The sequence below is a fragment of the Pogonomyrmex barbatus genome, unplaced genomic scaffold (assembly GCF_055798465.1).
Source record: "Pogonomyrmex barbatus isolate J1 unplaced genomic scaffold, ASM5579846v1 scaffold10, whole genome shotgun sequence".
Lineage (NCBI taxonomy): Eukaryota > Metazoa > Arthropoda > Insecta > Hymenoptera > Formicidae > Pogonomyrmex > Pogonomyrmex barbatus.
This window is the reverse complement of record NW_028297099.1, coordinates 652,404-676,976: the sequence shown is the minus strand read 5'-3', so window position 1 is coordinate 676,976 and position 24,573 is coordinate 652,404. Positions and strand designations below refer to the sequence as shown.

Genomic DNA, 24,573 nt, shown 5'->3' with positions numbered 1-24,573 from the left:
TGGAGATCTCTATCGGAGATGAATTTCTTTTTACCCACATTACGGCCAAAATATTGCGAAAAAAACTATATAATTATGATATTTATAATCAGAATATTTACCTGACAAAAGTTACAAAGCGATTTTTGTAAGAAAATGTGTGAAAATAAATAATTCATTTATGCGTAAATAGATTTGCACTATAGGACAATAAGGTACAAATAAAAAATTTCATCTATTGTAAATTTTTTTTTAAGAACCAAATTGCAAAATCCGGCTCTAGTAAGAGTCATAATTTTATAAAAAATATGTAGAAAAAGACTCATGGTACAATATTGCTTCTGCGAGATGATATATAGGTATATATACTCAAATATATATCTGCACTGTAAATAAGAAGTAGATAGTTACATTTATTTTAATTATTTAAGAACTAAATTGCAAAATTGCAATTGGCTCTGTAGGTAGCTTCGTAATTGTAAAAAAAATTATCTTAATAAAGTTTTATGACGAAACATCGTTTCTATAAGACAAAATATAATTGAGTACAGATACATATCTGCACTGTAAATAAGAAGTAGATAATCATTTTAGATCAAGTCGGAGTTAGCCCGTCACGCCTGTCGATTCTTAAAAGAACAGACTTAGTAATTATAGACAAGAGGCCTGTTCTTTTTGGCTGAACTGGTTGTACTGGTTCACAGTTTATCTTTTTTTCTTACACAGAAGAAAAAAGATAAACTCTGAACTAGTGCAGCTAGTCAGCTAAAAAGAACAGATCCTATGTGTTATCGGTGTTTTAAAACACACAGAAAACTGATCATATTTAAAAAACAATGAATTTTGGTACGCAGTTCGTCGATCATTAGGATGAAGGCATTCTTGATAATCCTCGATATCGAGTATATGACAATGTTCCATAATTATTTAAATAATTTTTCAATATTGTAACAAAAAATTCTTGTGATAATTTAAATAATTTTTATACTACAATTGTCAGAGTACAGTGTATTGACATAATATCTTGTGCTCTCCTTCCCCCTTTTTCTCTTTTTCTTTCTCTCTCTGTCTCTCTCTTTCTCTCTGACGCACGAGTAAAGTTAAATTGCAGCATAAGTACTTTCTCGATTAAAGATATGGAATCACATAAAATTAATAATATTGCTTTAAATGCAAGTACAATATTAAAATCATGTGCCTCGACGAGTAACGAAGGTATATGTAAACTTACTGGTATGCTAGATCACACCGAAATTAAATATTGGCTGCACTTTTATCTTGAAATATTTTGATAACTTATCTGTATTCCTATATAATGCTGTTAGCACAATTTTTGTTGCTAAGTTTTAAATCACATTAATAATTGTACCAAATAGAAATATTCTGTAATAAGTCGATTAATAACTGCACTAGAGTGGGTTGAGTTGTGTCATGATTATGACAGATTTATGGATAATAATAATAAATATTTTGATTTAGCTGAAAAATTACGAAGCTTCCAAGAAGATAAGCACTCTAAATTAACAATCGAAGCATTTTTTGATTTTATGAGAATTGCATATCAAGTTAATGACAATTGTGAAGGCTTGACTACAATATTGAGCAATAATAGTGAAATTGATTGGCACAAATTAGCAAAGATTAATTTAGATCTAGAAAGACATGAGGATAATGAAGCAATCAATGATAATTTTAATCCTAATACTCAAGAACAATCAATCAAAAATAATCCCATTCAAACATTACAAACAATAAGTAATAAGGATACAAGTCCATGTACATCAGAAAGCATAATAAGTTCACAGTGTTCTGTGACATCTTGTAATAGCAGTATTTCTGAAACATACAACAAGAATAGTTCAGAGAAGGAATCTAACTCTATAGAAAATTTTTCTAACAAATATCTAGAAACAAATAATATTAAAGAAACAAATCAGTTATTAAAGAATCAAGTCCAAAGTGAGAGAGAAAAGATATTACAGACTAAACAGCATTTGGAGGAAAGTGAACGTGGCTTAGCAAAAGTCATGAAGGAAAATTTAAGAGATATTTTGCACGAAGGATTACTAGATTCTGTTTTGCCATATATGCTCCCAAAATCTGCTTTATCGCAGCCTATTATTAAGAAATCTGCTCCTGCTGCTGGAGATGTGAAAAAAAGTTCTTCCTTGGGCAATGTAATTGAAAATAAAATTTCAATTTATAAGGAAAGAGATAAAGAAAAAAATAAACCAAATAAGAAATCTTTAGAGTAAGTATTTTTCAATTAATAAATTAATTCTTTATGTTAAATTTAATAACATAGCTAATATTTTTTTATATTTATTTTATAGGGGTGAAGTAGAAATTCATGTATGCGACGAAGATAAAAATATCAGAAAAAATTTTCGATGTCCACAGAAGCTTCTTATACAAAAGATGTGTTACTTTGCTGATATTACAGCAGGACAGAAACTTGATGAGATAGATATATCTGTACATTGCGATGTGGTTATCTTTGATTGGTTGATGAGATGGGTGAAGAAAGACATTATAAAGAAGTCAGAGTGGCCAGTTTTAGAGGCAAATAATGTCATTCCTATTATGGTTTCTGCTTGTTTTTTACAAATGGAACCACTTTTGGAAAATTGTCTTCAGTATTGTCATGACAACATGTCAGATATTTTAAAAACATCAACTGTCTTAACATGTTTAGATGATAATCTTCTTACGAGGCATGCATTTTATTGTTGTTATAATTTCAATTATACTTGGTATACTATTATAAGGAATAATAATAAATGATAGTATTAAAGCTTTTTCTCCCTTTTCTATTTTATCGACATTTACAATAATCCATAGATTGGCTGAATTATTTACTAATGAAGATGTTGAAATGCTAAAAGACAAAAAAGATAAAATTCAGAGTCGTTTGTTTTGTAAGTTAATTACATCGCTACTGGAGGTCATTCCAGATAATAAAAGAGGACACTACAATTCATTAGCTATGATGTTTAGATGTGGAAAATGTGGCAAAAATATTGTACAATCGATTTCTGATTTTGTGCCTTGTATTCCAAATGCAATGAGAATTGATAATAAAGGAGCCATTCATAGTAAACATGTTAGGTACATGTGAAGTATATATATTTTTGTAATATTGAATATTTTATTACATCTAAAAAAAATTTATGCAAATATTTGGATATTTAAGAAATATGAAATTTTATAGAGACTTGACTTGGACATTGAACGACTACGTCATTGCTTTGCGATCAGAATTGCGCTCTTGGCGCAAAGTGTATTGGAGATTATGGGGTGATTGTCATTTTTTACTCTGTCAACAATGCAATGTATATTTTCCGATACATCAAATCGATTGGTGCTGTTATCACCCAGAATCTGCACAATTCTTTGTAAACGAACAACAAAGACCTATGCCCTTTCCATTGGGAAAATACCCATGTTGCAGTCAATCTGCCTACAGATTTGAAGCTTTATCAAATCATGGCGGATGTAGGTACAAAGTTGGTATCAGTATTATCTATCTTTTATAATTGCGTTGTAAAATGGTATTTATAAATAAATATGAATAGTATTTATTAATATGAACAAATTTATATTGTGTGTATGTATATATATGTGCGCGCGCGCGCGCGCGTGTGTGTGTGTGTGTGTGTGTGTGTATTTATAAAAATGTTATAAAATGAAAATTTTTTACTTTCCTTCAGGAACATATACCGAGTATAGAAAGTGAGAAAGAATTAAGTATATTGAATATCTTAACAGCACACAGAGAAATGATAATTTTGGAACCACCTCAGCTTTTCTTCCCGGAAAAAATTACACGGCTTGTAACACGTGACCCGTCTCTTCGTCCAGGCAAATTAGTATGCAAGGATACAATGTGGTGGAACGGTATTGAGCTCGTGCCACAGAGATCAAAACTTGGTTTACTCGGTAATACTTTAATATTTCTCTCTTTCCAAGTAAAGAATAAAATTCTATAATGAACAATTTTTAATATATATAAAAACAGGAAAGATTTGGGGAGGTTCGGGATTTCGTCGATTACTTCAAACGCAAGATTCGCAAAAATCTTTACAGAAGCTTTATCGGCGAATCTCGGTAACCACCGTTTCGTCCCTTACTTCCTCAATTACAGATGAGGAGGATGAAGATGAAGGTGGAACTCCATATGAAGATAGCAGTGTAGACGATGAATCATATTACAGCGAAGAATCTAATACATTATGCGCATTGAAATTGACAAAGCATCACAACAGTCAAAAGTAACAAATCTCTAATGAAATATGAAATATTTTTATAATGCAAAATGTTTTTACACACACATACGCGTGTGCGCACGCATACATATGTATATATATATATATATATATATATATATATATATGTATATGTATATGCATGTATATATATTTGCGCGTGTACGTGTGTGTAATATAATTTTATCATTCAGGAATAATGGTAGATGTTGGAGTGGGAATTTGAATGTAAGACACAATCAAGATAATCAAAGAGATTTCGAGGAAAGAACTGTAGCGCAAATGATAACTCTTTTAACAAAAAGAACATTCACAGAAAACTTGCTTTCAAAAGTTAATAACAAGCAACACGGCTATAAAACCAAACAGCCTATTGGTATGTATATAATGTACATCATATATCCAATAAAAAAGCATATTAATATTCATTATACGTTGTATTAGGTGGAACATATGTAAAACTAGAAGCAGAGTTCCGCGAACGTTTAGTTCAGTCTTGTAAACACAAGAATTCTCTAATAGGAAAAACTCGTATCAAATCAAATAAATCTTGATTTGTATATACAAATAATTCAAGATTGCTCTGAAAAGTTGTAAAAATTTTTTTTATACAAAATATACTGCCATAATCCTCATGCATCCATCATTATAATAATTAAATAAGAAATAGGGTAAGCGATTTTAACATTTTGTTCAATTATAAAATGTTTTATTAAAAAAAATGGAATAAATAATTTATAAAACATTTCAATAAATAACCATTATTCATGTTATATTACTTCAATTGTATATATTAAAAAGTTGTCCAATACATATTTACTAAAGTAATTTTGTATAAATAATTCATATCATACATTTTTGAGAATTATCTCATTGTTTGTTAATTATCAAGTCGCTTCTATCTAATAATTTGTTCAGCTCCGCCTCTGTAAAAACTGTAAGAAGATTGTTACTTTCATCAATTCTTTATATTTGTATGTATGTATATATATATATATATATATATATATATATATATATATATATATATATGTATATGTCTATTATTAATGCGTATATTATATGACAATACGAATTTACCTTCTTTTTCAGATGTAACAACTTTGTAATCCCTGGATTCCATTAGCTGTTTCAGATTCAATAAAACATCTTTATTAAAACATTGCAATTCTTTTGAGATAACCATTTTTTCCAAAATGCGTTTGGCTTCAGATCGCTTGATAATCACTTCATCAATTGTTCCTCTAGTACACAATCTATAGATAATCACGGGTTTTGTTTGTCCTATCCTATGACATCGAGCCATAGCTTGTATATCTGCTTGTGGATTCTGTAAGCATTGAAAAACAAAGTATGGATATCAGAAAGTGTGGAAAAGATAATAATCAAATTAACTTACCCAATCACTGTCATATATAATAACAGTATCCGCACTCGCCAAGTTTAAGCCCACTCCACCAGCTCTAGTTGATATCAGGAACAGGAACATATTCGGATTGTTGTTAAAATCATTAATATTTTTTTTTCTTATATCAATTTGAGTTCGGCCATCTAATCTTACATAATTATAATTTCGTAATAAGAGATAATCTTCAATCATATCTAAGATCATAGTCATTGTCGAAAATAATAAAATTTTGTGACCCTGTATTTTAAGTTTTGCCAGCATAGCATCCAGTACTAAAAGTTTACCAGAAGATCTAATCAAATCATCGTCGATTTTTGGTAAACCGGTTGAATCCAATGGGCAGTGAATCAAATATGGATGATTTACAATCTTTTTATACATTGGAACTAGGAAATATATAGATTATAACGAAATCATATATAATGATGTAAAATGTCAAAAATTATATACATGTAAATATAATATTATGTTAATGTTACCTACTTCTTTGTTGAAATTGGATTCTGACCAAAAAATTTTTATTACGTTCTGTAACATCTGTATACTGTTTCCATCTTGACAAGTTTTTTCGTTCCACAGATGTCATTGTTTTCCATTCATCAATAGCATTATTTTTTATTTCTTGCGAAATATTCAGTACTTTATTTTCAGATTTATCTCCCACAGATCCGTATTTACTTCTTAAAAAACACTTCCTTTTTGGTTTTTCACCATTTACAGTTTGTATAATTGTATCCGGTTTCTCGATTTTACTCAGCATTTCTAAATCATAATTTAATACTGCCTTGTACAAGTCATGTTGCAATTCCGTGAGTGGTGCATAAACAATCAACTCTTTCTTAGGAGGAATTTCTAGACAAACGTCTGTTTTGATTCGTCTTAACATGAATGGTTTTAAAATTTCGCGTAATGACAATAATATACGTTTCTCTTCTTCCTGTTTCAAAAGTTTTTCAGCGCCATGCTGATGCTGTAATTCTTTGACATCGAACCATGACTCGAACACAGTAAGATCATCAAAAATTTCTGGCAATAGAAAATTCAAAAGAGACCATAATTCAGATAAATTGTTCTGAAGAGGAGTGCCAGTTAATATCAGTCTATTCATAGATTGTATTGTTTTTAGGACACTGAAAAATAAATATAAATGATCTTAATTTTAAAAATAAAATATAAAAATTTGTAATTAATGAAATCATTCTCAATATTAGGTATCATGCTTTGACTATTAACTTATTAAATATTTATCAAAATTACAACCAATTTTGAAAATAACTGAAAATTATTAATCTGTTTTTATAAATGCAAATTTTTAATGATGACATACTTGATTAGTTTACAGTTGTAATTTTTTATTCGATGCCCTTCATCTATTATAATATATCTCCATTTTTGAGATTGTAGGAATCTAACTTCTTGCAATGGTACTTCATATGTAGTAATTACAACGGGCTGTGTGCTGTAATCATTTGTGACAAAATATTTATGTCTAATCTTTGTACATATAGCTTTTCTTTCATCTGGTGTGCCATGGAACAAAATAACTGGTATGGTCGGAGCAAATCTTTCAAATTCTACTAGCCAATTTGGCGTAGTGGAAAGAGGTGCAATTATCAAGAAAGGTCCTGATTGTCTCTTCTCCATAAGATAGCATATTAAGGCAATAACTTGTATCGTTTTCCCAAGTCCCATTTCATCAGCTAAGATTCCACTCAAACCTTTATCATTGAGCAACTTTAACCATTCTAAACCTGCTTTTTGGTAATCATGTAAATTACCACAAAAATATTCTGGTTCAACACTGCTATTAACAGTGACTTTTGGATCTGTGGCAACATCAGAATCTATGGACAATACTTCTTCTATCTCTTTTACACTTAGATTTTTCTTTTCCTTTGTAGCTTGCACTTGCTGCTTGATCTGAAAAGATTCATATCAAGCAAAGATTCATATAGAATCATTTAAATAATCTCTATATTTAAACAATATTATGCAAATAATAACAAAAATTTAAATCTTCTCGTGTGCTCATATGCTTACCTCTGCAGATATATATTCTTGTATATTATATTTTTCTATATCAGCCTTTATTATTCTTTTTTTTACTGGTGATACATTTTCATCATTGATAGGAAGATTCTTAACCCTCTTTCTGATAGTCCTTTCTTTTTTATTTTTATCATCTTCAATTTTATTTATCAGATAGGATGAATAAAATTTACTTTTGTTCAATAAATGCATCAATCGCTTGTATCTTTGCTCATGAAGTTCCTCATTATATTTTTCATCCACAAGCTCTTTCTTTTTAAACTCAGCTTTACTATGTCTTTTTGGCACTTTTTTTTTTTCTTCTAACGGAGAATTATTAAATTTTACTCCAGCAATCAGTGTAGCTTAAATAAAAGAAAACAAAGTACATTGATCAACCGTCGTTATGCAGAACACACAATTTCATCGACACTTAAAAAAAACCCAGATAAATTTTTTTTTTTCAAATCTCCTGGAATTCTTAACAGAAAATATGTCACATGGTGCTTGATATATATAAAAATATTTTTGAAAAATAGAATGGATTTACCTGAAGACATAGGTGAGTAACTTTGGCTCGTAAAATCAATCGTATTTGGAATATTATGAATAGGATCATCCATCGTTGTACCGCAAGGTTTTTAAAAAAGATTTAATGACTAGATCTTAGAATTCGATGTTTCGAAAAATGAAACTGTCGAAACATTTAAAATAATAAAATTGAAAATATTTAGAAACACGTGCCACAACTATCAAGGTTGATCAAGACTAGCGATGAAACATACGAATTGCCGCCAAATGTGAGACACAGGATGGAAATCACTGAGGGCAAAATGTCAAAAGCCTTGGCTGCGTTCAGCAGAGAAAGCAGATCAGTGAGCGCTCAGTGATTTTTCAATATGATTGGTCCTTGCCTTTAGGTCTTCGTTGAATGTAAGTGTAGAAACCAATCATAATAAAGAATCACTGAACGCTCACTGATCTGCTTTCTCTGCTGAACGTAGCCATTATAGCGAATTTGATTCACTGCACTACACCGGATTAGTACATACTAAATGATATATGCAATTATAGATGATATATACAATTATAGAAATGTAAAAATACACGTACACTTCAAAATGTTTATATAAATAGTCAACAATGAATTTTTCATATTATTTAGCTAAATATAAATTAATAATTTCATTCAAAATCGATATCAAAAAAGTAATATTAAGCTACTACATTTAGGTTTTTCATATGTAGCAGCTTTAATGTGCACTAACTCCGTGTAGTGCAGTGAAGCGAATTCGCTGTTGGAAATTTTTCTTTATAACTGCGTCATTGGCAACGCGGTGCACTTTCAGTGTTTATCACTTCCTTCCGCATGTAAACCAGCTTTGAAGTTTATCTCAATTGGAAGTATATATATCGTGGCAGATCTTGAAGTCCGCATGTTTAGGAACATGCGCCGATGACGTAACATCATCCGATCGACGTCTGCGTCCCGGATTGGTTGCGTGAAGATCGTATGATCGTTTGTAATTTTGTGACTACTACGTTTTTGACATTTCGTCGACTGTTCCGGAATATTGACGGCTGCGTGGATTTATTCGACGTGATTGAAGACGTTTGAGGCCGGCAACGGCAATGGGAGATCCTGGTGGTTGGCCACCGGGCCAGGAGAATGATTTTCCCAATTTCCAATCGAATGACAGCTTCAATTTGAATGAAGTCACTGGTATCGATGGTAGGTCTTGCGCTATACTTTTTTGATAAATATCGCGCCTTTCTTTTCCTCGATAATGATACTTCGGAATATTTTGAAAATCTAACGTGTGCTTTATCATCAGATGACATCTTGATATCATCTTGTCATTAATTAATGCGTTTTGATTTATTTTTTATTTGTCTACTTGTTCTTACACTTGTATAGAAACAACATTAAAACTGCAAAATCTTTGATTACACTGCTTAATAATTATCTCTACTTCTCTATAAAATTGTATCAGACTATAGAATCTTAGAGTTATTTACTCCGTTTCCTTTTCTTATTTACAAATGCTTTTTTTCATAATTATATACATACATATAAATAATTAAAAATATTAACGAAAAAAATTGAAATTTTTTTGTATCAAATATTAATATTGTTATATTGGTAAGTTGTAATAATGAGTAATATTTAATGTACAGATCTTCTTACAAATTGCGAAAGTGAGTTGCTAAAAAATGAACTATTTAGTGACGAAGCTTTTCTTTCCGAATTGGAAGAACCTATGACAGGTGGAGATACATTTGATTTTTTAAATCTCAACAACAATGAGTTTAAAAATTTCAAAGATTTCAAGGATCCAATTATCCTTGAACCATCAAATACGAATGTAATGGTAACACAACAAACGGATAGTAATCAATCTGTTACCTATGTACAACAGGATATTACATCAGTAATGCAAAATAGATCACAAAAGATAGTGGCTTCAGCGAAACCTACAGTCTTCAGCTCTCAATATGCGATACCACAAAATGTGAATTTTAATGTGCAATCGCCAAATGTTGTGACACTAGCTCCAGTTACTCAACAGCCACAGTTACTTTTACCAGCCAAATTAATCAAGTCAGAATCTCTCGTATATTCAAAGGGTGGACAAAATATTACATCTACTCCTGTTTCACATCAAATACATACTCTCGTGAATACTACAAATGGAACGGTATTGACCACTGGTAAATAAAAATCGTTAAAATTGTTCTTGATAATATATGTACATATTAATATATGTACATGAATGATCATTATACAAAATAGAAATAATATAATTATAATTTTGTGCTATATTAATAGGGTTCTATTCAATTTAAGGAATTCCTGTGGTACTGGACACTGATAAAGTACAAATTAATCGTCTAAACACAGGTACACATGTGGGTGTACCAAGAGTAAGAGAAGTGAAACGCAGTGCTCACAATGCTATCGAGCGTCGTTATAGGACGTCGATCAACGATAAAATAATTGAACTGAAAAATATTATAGTTGGAGTCGATGCCAAATTGAACAAGTCTGCAATTTTGCGAAAAACCATCGATTATATTAGGTAAAAAATAAGAATTATTTCATAGCGTATTAATAATGAACGAACAGTTTTTAATTATCGTAATTATAGATTTTTGCAGAATGCCAATGCAAAATTAAAAACTGAGAATATGGCGCTGAAGTTGGCTGCTCAACGACAAAATCTTCGTGATATGTTAGTGTGCGGAGACCTTACGCCTCCACGCTCCGATTCAAGCGAACCGTCTTTGTCACCTGCACCCGCGCCGTTATCACCGCCATCACCATCTTCGGTAAAAGACGATCCGGACGCATTGCAAAATTTACACTCTATACCTACTTCATCCAATGGAGGCATGAGAGATCACACTCGACTGACACTATGTGGATTTATGCTATTATTTTTAGCATTCAATCCTCTCGGTATTCTTGTAAATAATATTGGAAGATTCAATTATGATTACGTAAATACGAAACTGGATGGACGAACGATACTCAATTATCAAGGTAACAAACGCAAACAAATTTTCTGTGCAATTTTGATTAAAATTCTTTTTTGCCAATATTCTCTTTTCAATTACAGATCAATCGGAATTGGATAAGCAGTTGTGGAGCAATGTTATTCTTTGGTTTACTAATCTGATACTCTTAGCAGTTGGTCTTTGTAAACTATTATTGTACGGTGATCCTGTTTTGCCTACTGACAGCAAAGTTTTTCTCGAAGTACGTCGTTGGCGAAGTCAAGCTGAATTTAATATATCTAAGCATGAATGTAATCAAGCATACCGAGATTTACATCAATGCCTGCAGTATTTTGGCCGATCTTTTCCGTTATCACGTACGGAGATTTTTCTTGCTACCACTTGGCAAATAGTGCGACAAGTTCTTCATAAATTATGGCTAGGTAGATGGGTTATGCAAATCAGCAAATGGTTGTCGGAAAAATCAGATCGACAGCAGGCAGAGACATCCGCTGTGGAGATCGCTATCGTTTATCAACATATGCTTTGCCTTCGTATGTCTGAAGGAACGAAAGACTCGACATTGTATCTTGCCCTCTGTGCTCTCAATTACGCGGAAGCTGCTAGTGAAAGCATGCCGAAACCGCTTTTGGCAGAGATCTATGTGAATGTTGCGCTGTGTCTGAAACAATCTCTCTTTCCATACATACATAAATATTACTTGGGTAAAGCGCGTGTCTTGTTATCCTCCTGCACCGTCCCTCCGAAATTGAAATGGATCATGACCGACGAAGGCGCAAAATTTTTAGCGTCACAAAAGTGGCAATACAAGAAACAGCCCAATAGCGAATTTACGTCGCAAAACAGTCGAGCAGATCCGTTATCATACGCAGCTCGTGCGTATAGAGATCACTTGATTGAACAATGTCTACGTTTGTTAACTGGTACGGTTGGAGAGTGTCATGCATCTTCTGTACTCGAATTAGGACGCATCATCATGGCTTCTGCGGAAGTAGATGCCTGTTTCCCATGTGCTGATAAAATCAGCATAGCAAGTAAGTGAAGACTAAAATTGCAAGAAGAAGATATCTTAATATTTTCAATATATTTTTACACACACACACACACACACACACACACACACACACACACACACGTTTTTTTTGCAATTGTACATACATTTTATCGTGTATATTATCTTTATTTTTTTGCAGCTTGTGAAGACGAGATTGGATTATGGTGGGGGGCGGTAATCTGCGCTGCTGCAAGTTGGAGATTGGGAGAAGAAGATTCCAAGGCGTGGAGTATCGTGGAGAGTAAATTTCCATACGAAAGGAACTTCCAAATTAGCAATAATAGCAGCAGCAGCCCGTTACCTCATGCTGTACTTAATGTTCTTCATGCGGCGAAATATCCCACAAAGTTAGTTTCTATGCGTTTCATCGATCAGGCGGGACTACTGCTCGAACAATCTATGGTATATTATCATTGCAAGGAGAAATCATCGCAGCAAATCTTGGTAAGTTAACGGAATACCTATGATAAATTTTAATAGATAGATAATTGCTATATCAAGTTTATTTGTGATATTCGTCTGCATTAAGTTGACATTACAATGTTAAACGCAATGGCAGAACTCGACTATACCCAAGATAATTACATTCTATTTATGCGTATATGCTGAAGATTATTTTAAGCATAAACCGTGCTACTGTTTACCTGTTACAAGTGTGCATTGTAGTTGCATTGCATGAAATATAACTATGCAATACTCCTGCAGTGCAACTCCTGTGGCAGGTCGCAGCACCATTTATATAACATAACATACACACGTGTGTGTGTGTGTGTGTGTGTGTGTGTGTGTGTGTGTGTGTGTGTGTGTGAAATAATTTCATCTTTATTTATATGCACAGATGTTTTTTGTTTCCTACTAATTCATGTCTTATTTTTCAGCTTACTCAGTTATGGATTTGTGATTGGCTTCTCGAGATACGTACAATTTTATGGCAAGAATTGGACACGGAACCAGAAAGATCAATCGCAAGTATATCTCTTGCTGGATTCCAACGTGATTTGGCATGCTTAAGGCAATTATGTCAACACATTCCGGTAAGTGCAAATTTATAATTTTAATTCAAATCGTTATTTTAATACGACTCAAGTGTATAAATAAAATAAAATTCAACATAGAATAAGATTTTATTACATCAATTTTTTTTAGTCTGTGTTGGCGCGAGTGTTCCTGTACGAGGCTACGGCGCGCATTATGGCAGGGGCGACACCAGTAAAAACTCAGATCTTATTAGATCGAAGTTTGCATCATAGAAATTCACGTTCTTCGATTATATGCGGGAAAGATCGGTCACAAGAGCAAAACAACGGCGAGAGAGAGCATGCGGTCGCGTTATGTCTCGCATGTAGACATCTGCCGATATTGCTATTAGCTTCACCAGGAGAACGCGCCGGCATGCTTGCGGAGGCTGCCAAAACGCTCGAGCGAATAGGGGATAGAAAACGCCTTCAGGAATGTTACAAATTGATGCGACAGCTAGGTTCCGCAATCACTGTTAATTAATACTTTGATCTAATATTTTTACAACTACTGACAAAGTATTATTAAAAAACAACCATTTTATGAAAGCTTAAATGACTCTTGAAATTCAAACAGTTCATAATATGGCATTAACCTTGATTTTTTACTAATATGAATATGTATATATGTATAATTCAATAATATTTGATTTTATTTAAAATTATACTAATTGTATAATTATAATTTCGTAGTGAATATGATATTTTTGTGTTGTAATAGTAGTAGTAAAACAGGAAGTAGGATCCAAGAATAGTCCCTAATGTCACTTAAATTTAAAAAGTTCATATAACTCCACGCTGATTGTTGCAAATTAGTATTTTGCATCAGACCATTTTGTGTCATTTTGTATGAAATTATTCATCCTCTTTTTCCCCAGATTCTTAGAAAATATGTAGCCTCAGGATCTATATATTTATATACAAAAGGACAGTGATATGCGGGCTTTTCTTCTTTTTGTAACTGATAGTTTGTTCGTCAAGTTCGAGTCTGATAAGCTTTATTATGTCATAAATGCATTTATTCATAGTATTAATACAATGATAAATTATAAAGTAATTAAAAAATTTATCGACAGTTATCATCAATACTTTTCAATTATCTGTGGGCCTCTTCCTGAAATGAATCTTTTCATAAAATTTTTTCAAGATTGATTTTTAATACTTTGTTAGTAATTTGATATTTTTATTTATTTATATATAGGTTACATATAATATATTGCGTGATACGTGCGCGCACGCATACACATTGTATCTAGGCATTTAATTTAATTTTTGTGTTATATATATATATATATATATATATATATATATATATATATATAAACAATTTTATTATTATACATCCATAATTATTTTGTATTCTTATTATAAGAATAGACTGTGAATCGGTCTCAGTCTTGGATCAATTGCTTGTAAACAAAAACATAAAATGAAATAAAATTAAAATCAGACTCGAGATCCATCGAATTTTGAGTTGACTTTGCATTATGCCTATATATTTATGCTAATTGTTTTTTTTCAAATATTTTTAAATAATTCTATTCTTGTTTAAACTTATATGGGAGGGAAATTCGTAAAAATATAGCCATAGATTACATTATTCATAATGAATATCAACATGAAATAGATCAATGACTTAATTTACATTTAGCCGTCCGATCCCGGTTCATTTCAACATGAAGTGGATTTAGAGAGCATTTACACCGGATCTCCACTAAGAAAAGAGGATTAAAGTGGATCGAAATTAATCCGTTTACATTTAAGAAATATGGGTCACACTCGTTTGACCACCTCCCGATTGATAGCGATGTGGTCAAACTGCTGTCACTCAAGAAATATTACTTCATTCCGAAGTGAATTGGGAGGGTGATACCCGTTTGACCACGTCTCGATTGACCACTAGCCACTTAGTGTCGGTCCACAATAAGTATTTAATCTTTAAGTCGTAAAAAATTGACCAATCATAATCGATTATTCTTTTCATATTCGATTATAATTGGTCAATTTCTTACTTCTTAAAGCTTAAATCACTTATTGTGGACCGACACTTATAGGGGCTGGCGCTAGAATTTTTTTACTGTTAAAGCACTATAGGTAGTGGTCAATCAGAGTCAACATATAACTTTTCCCCTAGGGCGGAAACGTGAAAAATAAAAAGGTTTCACGTGAACTTACGATTATATACGATTTTGCGGGATCATGTAACTCTCTCAAACATGAAAATGTGAAATTTTTCACGTGAACTTTTTCGCCATGTACCTTGGTGGCGGAAAGGTGGAAATTTAGGAAATTAATAAATATTCGGAATTAGAGAAGATTAGAGCTTCGTTAGGATTAAGTGTACGTAGTACATATACAATTGGTTATTAAAAGATGTATATAATACTGTACCAATAAAATAATTTTCATTAGCTATAAAACCTATGAAACTATGTTTCATGATTTCATTTTCCACGCATCCACGCTACATACATAATCGTTGTACGTGAAATATCAAGGTGTGAAAAATGAAAAGTAAAAAGTGAAAAATGAAAAGTGAAAAATTTCATGTAAAGTTACATGATTGATTCCCAGAACATGGTCAAATGGGTGTCACTCAAATTGGAATTGAACGGCTGGGTGTAAACTAAGTCAATGAAGCGTTCTGGGCCGGGATTCTGTACTCGTTTACCGACAACTATTGGTATCGTTAATTAACCAATATAGCCAATGAGAGCCACGCTTTTTTCCAAAATCGATCTTGCCATTGGCTGTTGCCTAGAATTTTTTCACTGTACAAGCGCTGTGAGTGGCTAGTGGTCAATCGGGACGTGGTCAAACGAGTGTCACCCGACAATGTCGGTGGACATGTACAGAATCGACCCTGAAAATGACAAACAATCTGTCGGTCACGTAATTTAAGCTTTGTGTAAAATAGAAGGTATATTCCGAACAGTGATAGTTATTTTTTTTCTAGATGTTGGCAACTTATTTTTTCTAGATGTTGGCTGCCATGTAACTAAACCGAGAAATGTTTCCGAATCCATCATAATCTGCAAAGAGTCGAAGATATTTCATTTGGAAATTCGGGAGCGTCCAAGATGCGCATTTTCAATCGGACACATCACTCATATCAACCGATGCTTAAAAATTTTGTAGTGAACCACCTATCAAAACTTTTTTTATTTAATCGACCAATCGGCAATGTGCATGATTTCACTTTCCACACATCCAAGCTACATACATAATCGTTGTACGTGAAAAGTTTCACGTGAAATGTCAAGGTGAAAAGTAAAAAGTGAAAAATAAAAAGTGAAAATTTCACGTAAAATTACATGATTAACCTTCTGGAGAACTATACTTTAAGGGTGTCGTCACATACGCCGTAACTTACGTAACGTAACTTGCGCCGACCAATCACATCATTTTACTTGAACATCAGATTCCGCCTAGTTACTTTATGCTGTTTACGCTATTATTACACTAAATCTAATTTTTTTACGGAAGAAACACACACACAATGAATAATCAGAATAATCATATATATATTAATTAATTTATAATGTTTTTCAATGCATGGCCCAACAATATTTAACAACTAATTAAACATTTCTATGGACATTCTACAATAATTGTAGGACATTTCGTAATTTTCAAATTCTATTTCTTTGATCAGATTGTCTCTGTCACCTAGTAATAATCTTCGTCTTTCTGCGAATATCAGACGCATTCACATTCTATGACGAGCTTTTTCCTGTTGGTATACCATCAGTTTCCATATTCCAAACAATTTTAAAATATTATATCGTCTAATTTTCTGTTGTTGAGATTGTTTCATTTTTTTCCACTTTTGTCATCGCTTCTATATTATTAATAACAACAGGTCAGAGACCATAATGACTTCTGAATATATTCTCAAATTAAGTTCATATCTACTTGATTTGTTCGTACACATACAGTCTCGGTTCCCCATGAAGCGTACTTTTCCAAATACGCAGATTACAAAAACTAATCACAAATTAATTTAGCATTTCTGTTAGAGAGTACAACAGAAACTTTAATCAATTGGTTGTATTAATTACGCATTTCTCGAAATTCCGCGAAATGTAAACGAACGTATGTGTATAACGCTCTATGTAAAAGAAAGTTTTCAGAATGGCGTAATGTGTTTTAATAAAATACTAGAATATGCAGATTACGCTTACGCAAGTTACGCCGCATGTGACGGCACCTTTAAGAGGTGGAGAGTGCCAGGTATATCTCTGACTATAGGCCAATTGTTCCAACTTCTAAGATTATCCGATAGGTACCTATTAGTGTCGGTCCACAATAAGTATTTAATCTTTAAGCCGTAAGAAATTGACTAATCATAGTCGAGTATTCTTTTCATATTCGATTATAATTGGTCAATTTCTTATTTCTTAAAGCTTAAATCACCTATTGTGGACCGACACTTAGATAAGTATCAATGGCTGTTTTTCACCTTTTGGGAAAGTTAACTTATTAGTTAGGTTAAATTGCCGTTACCAAGAGATTATTTTACCCAGTACTCCAACCACCGAGTAAAGCTTGTATTTAACAGGTAAGGAAAATTTTAGGTTATGTTTCATTATTAGCAGGTATATTATGTTGTATTTTTTACGAACATGAATAGTAGATATATATATATATATATATATATATCAAGAATTGTTTGAAGATGACGATGAAGATTCTGAAGATTATGAAATTATGATATTAAATTTAATTCGCAAACCATATACTGTTCGGCCACGGCTTGATTTTTTAAATATGATGCAATGGAATTTATTACTTATAATTATTATTATTATTGTTGTTATTATTATTTATTATTTATAGCTTTATTTATTGCTTTATTTATTTATTTATTTATTTTATGCTTATATTTTTTTACGATTTCTGTTAAAATTAACATTTCTTTTGTAAAATTAACGTTTTTACATTCTTTAACCGACTCTTGCATTTTTATTAGCTAAAAATTAATTTTTATATAGGATTAGAATATGTTCTATAATATAAAATAAATATAAAAAATTACAAAGAAATATCTTAGACTTACATAATATTAAAACATATCTTAAAGATGTCTAAAAGACACCTATTTCTATTTCTTTTAAACGTTTTCTTATGCACATCTTTAAAACAGCTTGATAGTTTCTGTTGTATATGATTTCTAGCTTACTTTTAAGTTACCTCTGTATTTAAAAACTGTATTTTATAACAGAAATTATAACTTTTGTCAATTTTGTACTTTTTACCAATTTTGATTTTCGAAATAATATAAATTAACTTTACCTTTTCAATCCTATGAAGTTAGCATTATACGAAGCGGAAGTATATATAAGCGAATAATTTCATACTTACCTATTAGGTTATTACCCAACGAGTATTTAGTCATGGAATAATGGATTGAATCAAACTTACTGGTTAAGTAATAGATATATTTTACCTATGGAATAGCTAATCATCATTATGATTTTACCAAAAAGTTGAAACAATTGGCCCTATGTGTCTTCAATCCCAGAGTATATGATACAGGTCTTCTATCTTCTCTTTTTTCCTCTTTTTTTCGTGCTTATACCCTTCTTTATAAATTTATGTATATTCTTCTATACTTTCTCTTTATCCTTAAAAAATTGCATCACACAACACAAAAATTTATGTGTGGACAAAAAATGTCCTATCCACTCAACAATCAAACACTGACTATTTTTTTTTGAGGTTTATGACAAGTTATTGAATCTGAACTTTAACAAAACACCGATTCCTCCTGCTTTTTCAATGAGTGGTTTTGTGGCACACGGTGTGATCTTTTTCGATGTTTCCGAACGATCTCAGCCGAATGTACACGAGTCACACAAATTTTCCGAACGACCGGTGTGTTTAGTGGCACACTAGTGTGTATTTCCGAACGCAGCCCAATTATAGTCGATTATTCTTCTATTTTTCGACTATGATTCGTACATTTTTTAGGGCTTAAGGCTTAAATTACTTATTGTAGACCGAGACTAAAAACCAATTTGATATAACATATAATATATAATGATAAAATAATATAAAAGCTTATTTTGGCTGTTTCATTTAACGCAGACAACGCTCGCATTTATTCTTCTTTAATATTTGATGAATAACAAAAATGAAATGATTTTGAAACGTTACAAGCGTTAAGTGGAATGCAAATAATAAACATATTAAATCTCTAGAAAATCTCTATTTTGTAACTAATCAACATAAGACGAGTTTTTTAATTTATTGATTGATTAATCGCATAATGCGCAAATGCTACTTTTATAGAGCAAAGTTGCATTTGCGCATAATGTGATTAAAAAACTCGCCTATATTCAAAATATTGTCGACAAATAAAATATCAGTTTTTTGTGATGACGTCATATTTGCTCCGACATATCAATTCGACATATGAATCGAGACGTGTCACACGGTGGTACGGCTCTAGGTTATCTCTTTTTCCGTGGCGACGGCGGTGGATGTGAGTTCTCTGTATACGTTTGTCAGTATTTCGATATAATTCTTCGAAATTTATGCCGAATCGAAATATCCTTCTTTCGTGTATAAAAAATAGGTACATATTTTTATTTACTGTTATATAGTCACTTTCAGATCGGTTGGAAAACATGAAACATTAGAATTTACTTGAATAATTTTACTCGCCTTGAGCCACGTGCATTACACTTTACGTATTGTACGCAAAAATTTCTCGGATAACAACGTTTTTCATAGACAAGTTATATTTTTCGTCATATGAATTATCATACATGACGCAAAATGTAACATTATTACTTTTATTCGATTCATGCAAAAAATTTCGGGATTTCTTAGGTTAGGTTTTTATATGATGAAGACAGCCGTCATAAAAGCCTAAAGTCAAACTTCAAAAAAGTATTTTTTTATAGCAATCTTTTTACAACACTTATTTAATTATTTTTTCAAATTTGCTCAATAGAAATTTTCTTATTAAGGAAAAAAAATTAAGGAAAAAAATTTTTAATTTTATACTTTGTTCATAATTTTGTTACTGTAATTGCACATATAATCTTTTTCTTTTATTAGATTAATTCATCGCCATGACTAATTCGAAAGGTTATAGACGTGGCACAAGGGATTTATTCTCTCGCAAGTTCCGCAAGCATGGAACTATTCCCTTGTCCACATATATGAAGACATACAAGGTCGGTGATATCGTAGATATCAAGGGAAATGGTGCCGTACAGAAGGGTATGCCATACAAAGTCTATCATGGCAAGACAGGTCGTGTATTCAATGTAACGGCACATGCTCTGGGAGTGATCGTAAATAAGAGAGTACGCGGACGCATCATCGCCAAGAGAATTAATGTACGCATCGAACATTTGAGCCATTCAAAATGTAGGGATGATTTTCTTAAGCGCGTGAAGGAAAATGAAAGACTCAGAAAGGAAGCAAAGCAGACGAACGTTCGTGTTCAACTAAAGAGACAACCAGCTGAACCTTCCAAAGCACACATTGTATCAGGACGTGAAGCACCGATCTTACTTGCGCCTGTTCCATATGAATTTATCGCTTAAAAGATTAAATAAACTAAAATTTTCAAAATAAAAATTTGTTGATTATTCTTGATCTTATATAATTTAGTTTAACAGTTCATATAATTAGGCAGAATAATGTTGCTCTACAAATACACCATTGCTACTTATAAAATACAGATGTTTGGCAATTTATTTTAATTACGCTATATTGTTAAATATGTGTAGTATTTAATGACAGACTGCATGCAATAACAGACATAATGCATACCTTCATAACAATTTTTTTATTCTCAGTCATATCTTTTTTACATTTGTATAGAATCTGATAGTGCTTCCAACGTTTTTTTTTTTCTATATCAATGGACATGGAAGTTATTGTAATAATGTAAATTATCCATCTTCAAAAGGCAGACTAGCTTTTGAACATAAGCATAAAGCATCATATGGTATAAACTGTTTTCAATTTTTTTCAAATAATTATATACGGCTTATGTACAAATCAAAAATCCTATCGAATTTTCGAAAAACTACGAAACTACATTTTTCTTCTCTTTCTATATACTCTACGCGCCAAAACATTATCAAACATTGTATATCATTCTCATAAATAATCTGATAAACCATTAGAACATTCAAAGTTCACATGCACGGCGCACTTTATTAAAATATGAAATTAGCGTAGAGTGCTTAACTTCAATTGCTATTTATATTAAACTTTAACTACAATCTCGCGATTGATAGAACAGGATATAACCAGTTTCAGAACTCTTCTGAATATCTGACGTAAGTCCATAAAAATCTTCTATAGTTGACGCATCAATTTTCTAAAAGTATGAAGACATTATTAGTATACTTTTTAAATAGGATTTAAAGAGAAAAACACTTACATCGACCATATCATCATCAAAGAGCAACCAGAATCCATGACTTTTAACTATAGAAATGTAATGCCCTCGGTTAGGCCCACTTCCACAATGTATCACAACTGCCACCAGATCGTACAAACGATCTGGGTTTACAGCATCATCACTCTATAATTAAAATAGTTATATATTATATTTGATCAAAGAATCAGTTAATTTGATAACTTTAATTTGATAACTATTTAAAACAATATACTTATACATTATCATATTTATAAATAGTATTGTAAATACTAACAGTATTGAAAAGTCTGAGCTCCAATGGAAAAACTACCCTGTGAGATACTTTTATGTGACGATTGTACTGTTCCACATATTTAAATCTCTTTAAATGCAATGCTAGTATCATAGGTAGTTTCTTTACTCTCATTCGTTTCTGTAATTTAAAACATATTTTGATAATAAATAATTTATTTAATAATTTATTTAAAGTAAATTAATAGTAAATCAAACATAGTAAATCACATTAAATTATTAATACCTGAGCTTCCTGATAACTGCTGCAGTGATCGCATTTAAATTTGTTGTCACTACATAGGGTCTCTGTATTGGAGAAACATCTGAGGCAGTGTGTAATCGAAGTATTTTGATCTACATCAACTTGCAGATCGAAGAAGTCCTCGTCTTTGCTAGAAACAGTCTCACAGTTAAGGCAGCGTGTTTCCGACGTCAATATTCCTTGGAATATCTCGTGAACCCATGTAGGCTCTGGTGGCGAACCTGCAGCATCCCCTGCCCCACATTTTCCTCCAGTTGGTTTACTTTGAGTTCTCTCCGCTAATGTGTAAAATCACAACCATAAATATGATGCTATAAATTTTATTGAAAGTGATAAACAAATACTTACCCAGAATAATTTCATTTATGTGATTTATAAGAAAATTCAAAAATTCGTGTGCATCTTGTTGCATGTAATTATCAAATTCCTCTGTAAAAAGATTAAAGTTACAATATTATTGTATAAAAATATAAATTTGTATCTTTGTTTGAATATGTTATATCAACCTTTCTCTTTTCTCAATCTGGCAATAAATTTTTTTGGTGCGATAGAACCTACTTTTTTCTTTTGAGTTGCAATACTGTAAAATAGATCTGCCAGACATGTTAGTAGTGTCTCTTTAGTTCGTTTATTTCTAGCTTTGTATTCCAATACTTTTTCTCTAAATGGTCGACAAAAATATAAAGCTTGTAACACTGAGTTGCTATAACAAGTGTTACCAAACTGCAAAAATACATTTTCATTATGAAAGACATGAATTCAAAGTCTAGTCAATTTCTAAAATAATTTTGCTAAGACAATTTCATCTGAATTACACTATTACACTTACATTGACTAAACCAAAATAATGTTCATTAGGTGGAAACTGATCAGAGCCAATATCTCGTTCCAATTGTGATATAGTTGTACCCTGTGATTGTAAATAATTATATATAACAGTGTTGTATGTTGTTTGATACTTGTCATACCATGTATGTGACATTACATAACAAAATATATATACATACAAAATATATATATATATATATATATATATGTATTTATATGTATTAAATATTTAAGATAACTTATTTTATCAAACAAGTATATAAAGATAAGAATTGATAATACAATAGATATGATCATATCCATTAAAAAGATTGTCATTTTACTGTATGTGTATGTGTGTTGGGTGTGTGTGTGTGTGTGTGTGTGTGTGTGTGTGTGTGTGTGTGTGTGTAGTACGCGCGTGCACATAAATAACTATACATTTAGCTACTAGAAATTATAATCAAACTTATATAGAAATATGACTGATACACCGATGTATTTTTACTTTCTTTGCTTATAATCCTCATGAAATAATACATATATTTTTATAACACAATAATTATGAGATTTTAATTTGCGAAAGAATCATCAAGATTACAGCAATACGAAGCGCGCACGTAAAAGTGAGATATTAGTCATAGTTACGTGCGATTGATAATTGCTCCATTCATATCTCTATTTTTACGACAAAATCATCTTGCCGTGAGGAGGGAGGTCCTTACCATTTTATGATACGATAACGCGAGCGTGACACTGGCAAGGACTTAGCGCAGATTTCAGCAACGACGTTAACTCCATCGTATCGCAACGGATGTTGACCGGGATCAACCGGGATCTGTTAGCTAGAGCATCTCCATCGGAAAGAGGGAGGTAAAATCGCGTTGCAAGTTGCAACAACAGCGCTTCCCTCGACGCCGTTTCACGTGTCGCGTGTGAAAAATTTCACCGCGACAATCTCGACGTGCCAAATTAATCGTAGCGCAGGATAAATAGGTAAATATGTAAACACTAATCGTGACTGATCGTGACGAGCAGTAACGAAGAGAGTCACACCGCCATGCGCGCGTCCGATGCTTCCCTCGTTCGCGACAAATTAGCCGGAACGAACCTGATTTCGTCGCGCCGTGCGAGTTTTCCGCTAACAATCAAACTCAGGAAATTCTATACCACATTAAAACAAACTATGAATGTAAAGCCTTGTGTAAGGGAGGATTCACACCTTGAGAAAAGGAGAAAACAAAAAAGTAGAAATTAGAAAAGCAGAACCAATCAGAAATCAACAGAAGCCAATCAGAACTCACGCGGTAATAAAGAATACATTCTGTGACTACTAATGCAAGTTTCTGATTGGTTTTTTGTTTTCTGTTTTTTTTCTGTCAAGGTGTGAATCCTCCCTAAGCACGATATTAGAAATCGGAGATTTCGGACGAAGAAAGAATTGACCAATTACATTTGAATAAATTCGGACAATTGACCAATGCGATTGGTCAATTCTCTTTCTGTCCGAAATCTCTGATCGATTTCTAGTATCATGAACACAAAGCTTAAG

At 32.0% G+C, this 24,573-nt stretch overlaps 5 protein-coding genes and 1 long non-coding RNA gene across 10 annotated transcripts; 3 read left to right on the top strand and 3 right to left on the bottom strand.

Moving 5' to 3' along the window:
* The first annotated feature begins 628 nt into the window (after positions 1-628).
* Positions 629-5,404, top strand: LOC105433717 (SANT and BTB domain regulator of class switch recombination). Of its 4 annotated transcripts, none has more exons than XR_016141436.1 (10): positions 629-1,194; positions 1,459-2,230; positions 2,313-2,693; positions 2,821-3,087; positions 3,191-3,485; positions 3,690-3,918; positions 3,998-4,250; positions 4,439-4,620; positions 4,689-4,915; positions 5,337-5,404. XR_016141436.1 is itself a non-coding variant. In XM_089085467.1 (9 exons), exons 1-9 carry the CDS (start codon positions 1,116-1,118, stop codon positions 4,796-4,798), a joined length of 2,568 nt encoding a protein of 855 aa, XP_088941593.1. In that variant the 5' UTR covers positions 629-1,115; the 3' UTR covers positions 4,799-5,072. The 4 variants fall into 4 exon arrangements, 1 of the variants encoding a protein (XP_088941593.1); XR_016141437.1 differs by having other exon boundaries at positions 630-825; XR_016141438.1 differs by having other exon boundaries at positions 630-881.
* LOC105433758 (lymphoid-specific helicase) lies at positions 5,015-8,522 on the bottom strand. The gene is made up of 7 exons (XM_089085468.1): positions 8,231-8,522; positions 7,693-8,045; positions 6,980-7,572; positions 6,136-6,782; positions 5,644-6,038; positions 5,325-5,574; positions 5,015-5,179 (listed from the first exon to the last, which is right to left on the bottom strand). Exons 1-7 carry the CDS (start codon positions 8,301-8,303, stop codon positions 5,115-5,117), a joined length of 2,376 nt encoding a protein of 791 aa, XP_088941594.1. The 5' UTR covers positions 8,304-8,522; the 3' UTR covers positions 5,015-5,114.
* Positions 8,523-9,118: 596 nt separating this feature from the next.
* LOC105433716 (Sterol regulatory element binding protein) lies at positions 9,119-14,725 on the top strand. Its single transcript, XM_011649146.3, has 8 exons — positions 9,119-9,412; positions 9,859-10,392; positions 10,529-10,760; positions 10,830-11,224; positions 11,301-12,233; positions 12,393-12,697; positions 13,132-13,287; positions 13,400-14,725. Exons 1-8 carry the CDS (start codon positions 9,313-9,315, stop codon positions 13,751-13,753), a joined length of 3,009 nt encoding a protein of 1,002 aa, XP_011647448.2. The 5' UTR covers positions 9,119-9,312; the 3' UTR covers positions 13,754-14,725.
* Positions 14,726-16,416: 1,691 nt separating this feature from the next.
* On the bottom strand, positions 16,417-18,815 carry LOC148937848 (uncharacterized). The gene is made up of 2 exons (XR_016141439.1): positions 17,697-18,815; positions 16,417-17,558 (listed from the first exon to the last, which is right to left on the bottom strand). It is a non-coding gene; the product is annotated as an uncharacterized LOC148937848 (long non-coding RNA).
* A 788-nt stretch (positions 18,816-19,603) lies between these two features.
* RpL21 (ribosomal protein L21) lies at positions 19,604-20,865 on the top strand. 2 transcript variants are annotated; one of them, XM_011649144.3, is made up of 2 exons: positions 19,604-19,756; positions 20,338-20,865. In XM_011649144.3, exon 2 carries the CDS (start codon positions 20,352-20,354, stop codon positions 20,829-20,831), a length of 480 nt encoding a protein of 159 aa, XP_011647446.1. In that variant the 5' UTR covers positions 19,604-19,756; positions 20,338-20,351; the 3' UTR covers positions 20,832-20,865. The 2 variants fall into 2 exon arrangements, with proteins under 2 accessions (XP_011647446.1, XP_011647445.1); XM_011649143.2 differs by having other exon boundaries at positions 19,698-19,849.
* Positions 20,866-21,057: 192 nt separating this feature from the next.
* Positions 21,058-24,237, bottom strand: Usp12-46 (Ubiquitin-specific protease 12/46). Its single transcript, XM_011649142.3, has 8 exons — positions 23,747-24,237; positions 23,044-23,124; positions 22,721-22,937; positions 22,563-22,643; positions 22,197-22,492; positions 21,954-22,091; positions 21,680-21,823; positions 21,058-21,616 (listed from the first exon to the last, which is right to left on the bottom strand). The coding sequence occupies exons 1-8, from the start codon at positions 23,747-23,749 to the stop codon at positions 21,509-21,511; spliced, it is 1,068 nt and encodes a 355-aa protein (XP_011647444.1). The 5' UTR covers positions 23,750-24,237; the 3' UTR covers positions 21,058-21,508.
* Positions 24,238-24,573: the final 336 nt, after the last annotated feature.

Bases quoted from the DNA above. Each gene is read 5' to 3' on its own strand.
- LOC105433717 (XM_089085467.1), top strand. From the start codon at position 1,116: ATGGAATCACATAAAATTAATAATATTGCTTTAAATGCAAGTACAATA. The intron at 1,195-1,458 runs GTATATGTAAAC...ATTTTGATTTAG, and splicing joins TGCCTCGACGAGTAACGAAG to CTGAAAAATTACGAAGCTTC. The intron at 2,231-2,312 runs GTAAGTATTTTT...TTTATTTTATAG, and splicing joins CCAAATAAGAAATCTTTAGA to GGGTGAAGTAGAAATTCATG.
- LOC105433758 (XM_089085468.1), bottom strand. From the start codon at position 8,303: ATGGATGATCCTATTCATAATATTCCAAATACGATTGATTTTACGAGC. The intron at 8,046-8,230 runs GTAAATCCATTC...CTTTTATTTAAG, and splicing joins TTACTCACCTATGTCTTCAG to CTACACTGATTGCTGGAGTA. The intron at 5,180-5,324 runs GTAAATTCGTAT...ATCTTCTTACAG, and splicing joins TGTTACATCTGAAAAAGAAG to TTTTTACAGAGGCGGAGCTG.
- LOC105433716 (XM_011649146.3), top strand. From the start codon at position 9,313: ATGGGAGATCCTGGTGGTTGGCCACCGGGCCAGGAGAATGATTTTCCC. The intron at 11,225-11,300 runs GTAACAAACGCA...TTTCAATTACAG, and splicing joins AACGATACTCAATTATCAAG to ATCAATCGGAATTGGATAAG. The intron at 12,234-12,392 runs GTAAGTGAAGAC...ATTTTTTTGCAG, and splicing joins TGATAAAATCAGCATAGCAA to CTTGTGAAGACGAGATTGGA.
- RpL21 (XM_011649144.3), top strand. From the start codon at position 20,352: ATGACTAATTCGAAAGGTTATAGACGTGGCACAAGGGATTTATTCTCT.
- Usp12-46 (XM_011649142.3), bottom strand. The intron at 22,644-22,720 runs GTTGATATAACA...ATCTTTTTACAG, and splicing joins CAGATTGAGAAAAGAGAAAG to AGGAATTTGATAATTACATG. The intron at 21,617-21,679 runs GTAAGTGTTTTT...TCATACTTTTAG, and splicing joins TTGATGATGATATGGTCGAT to AAAATTGATGCGTCAACTAT.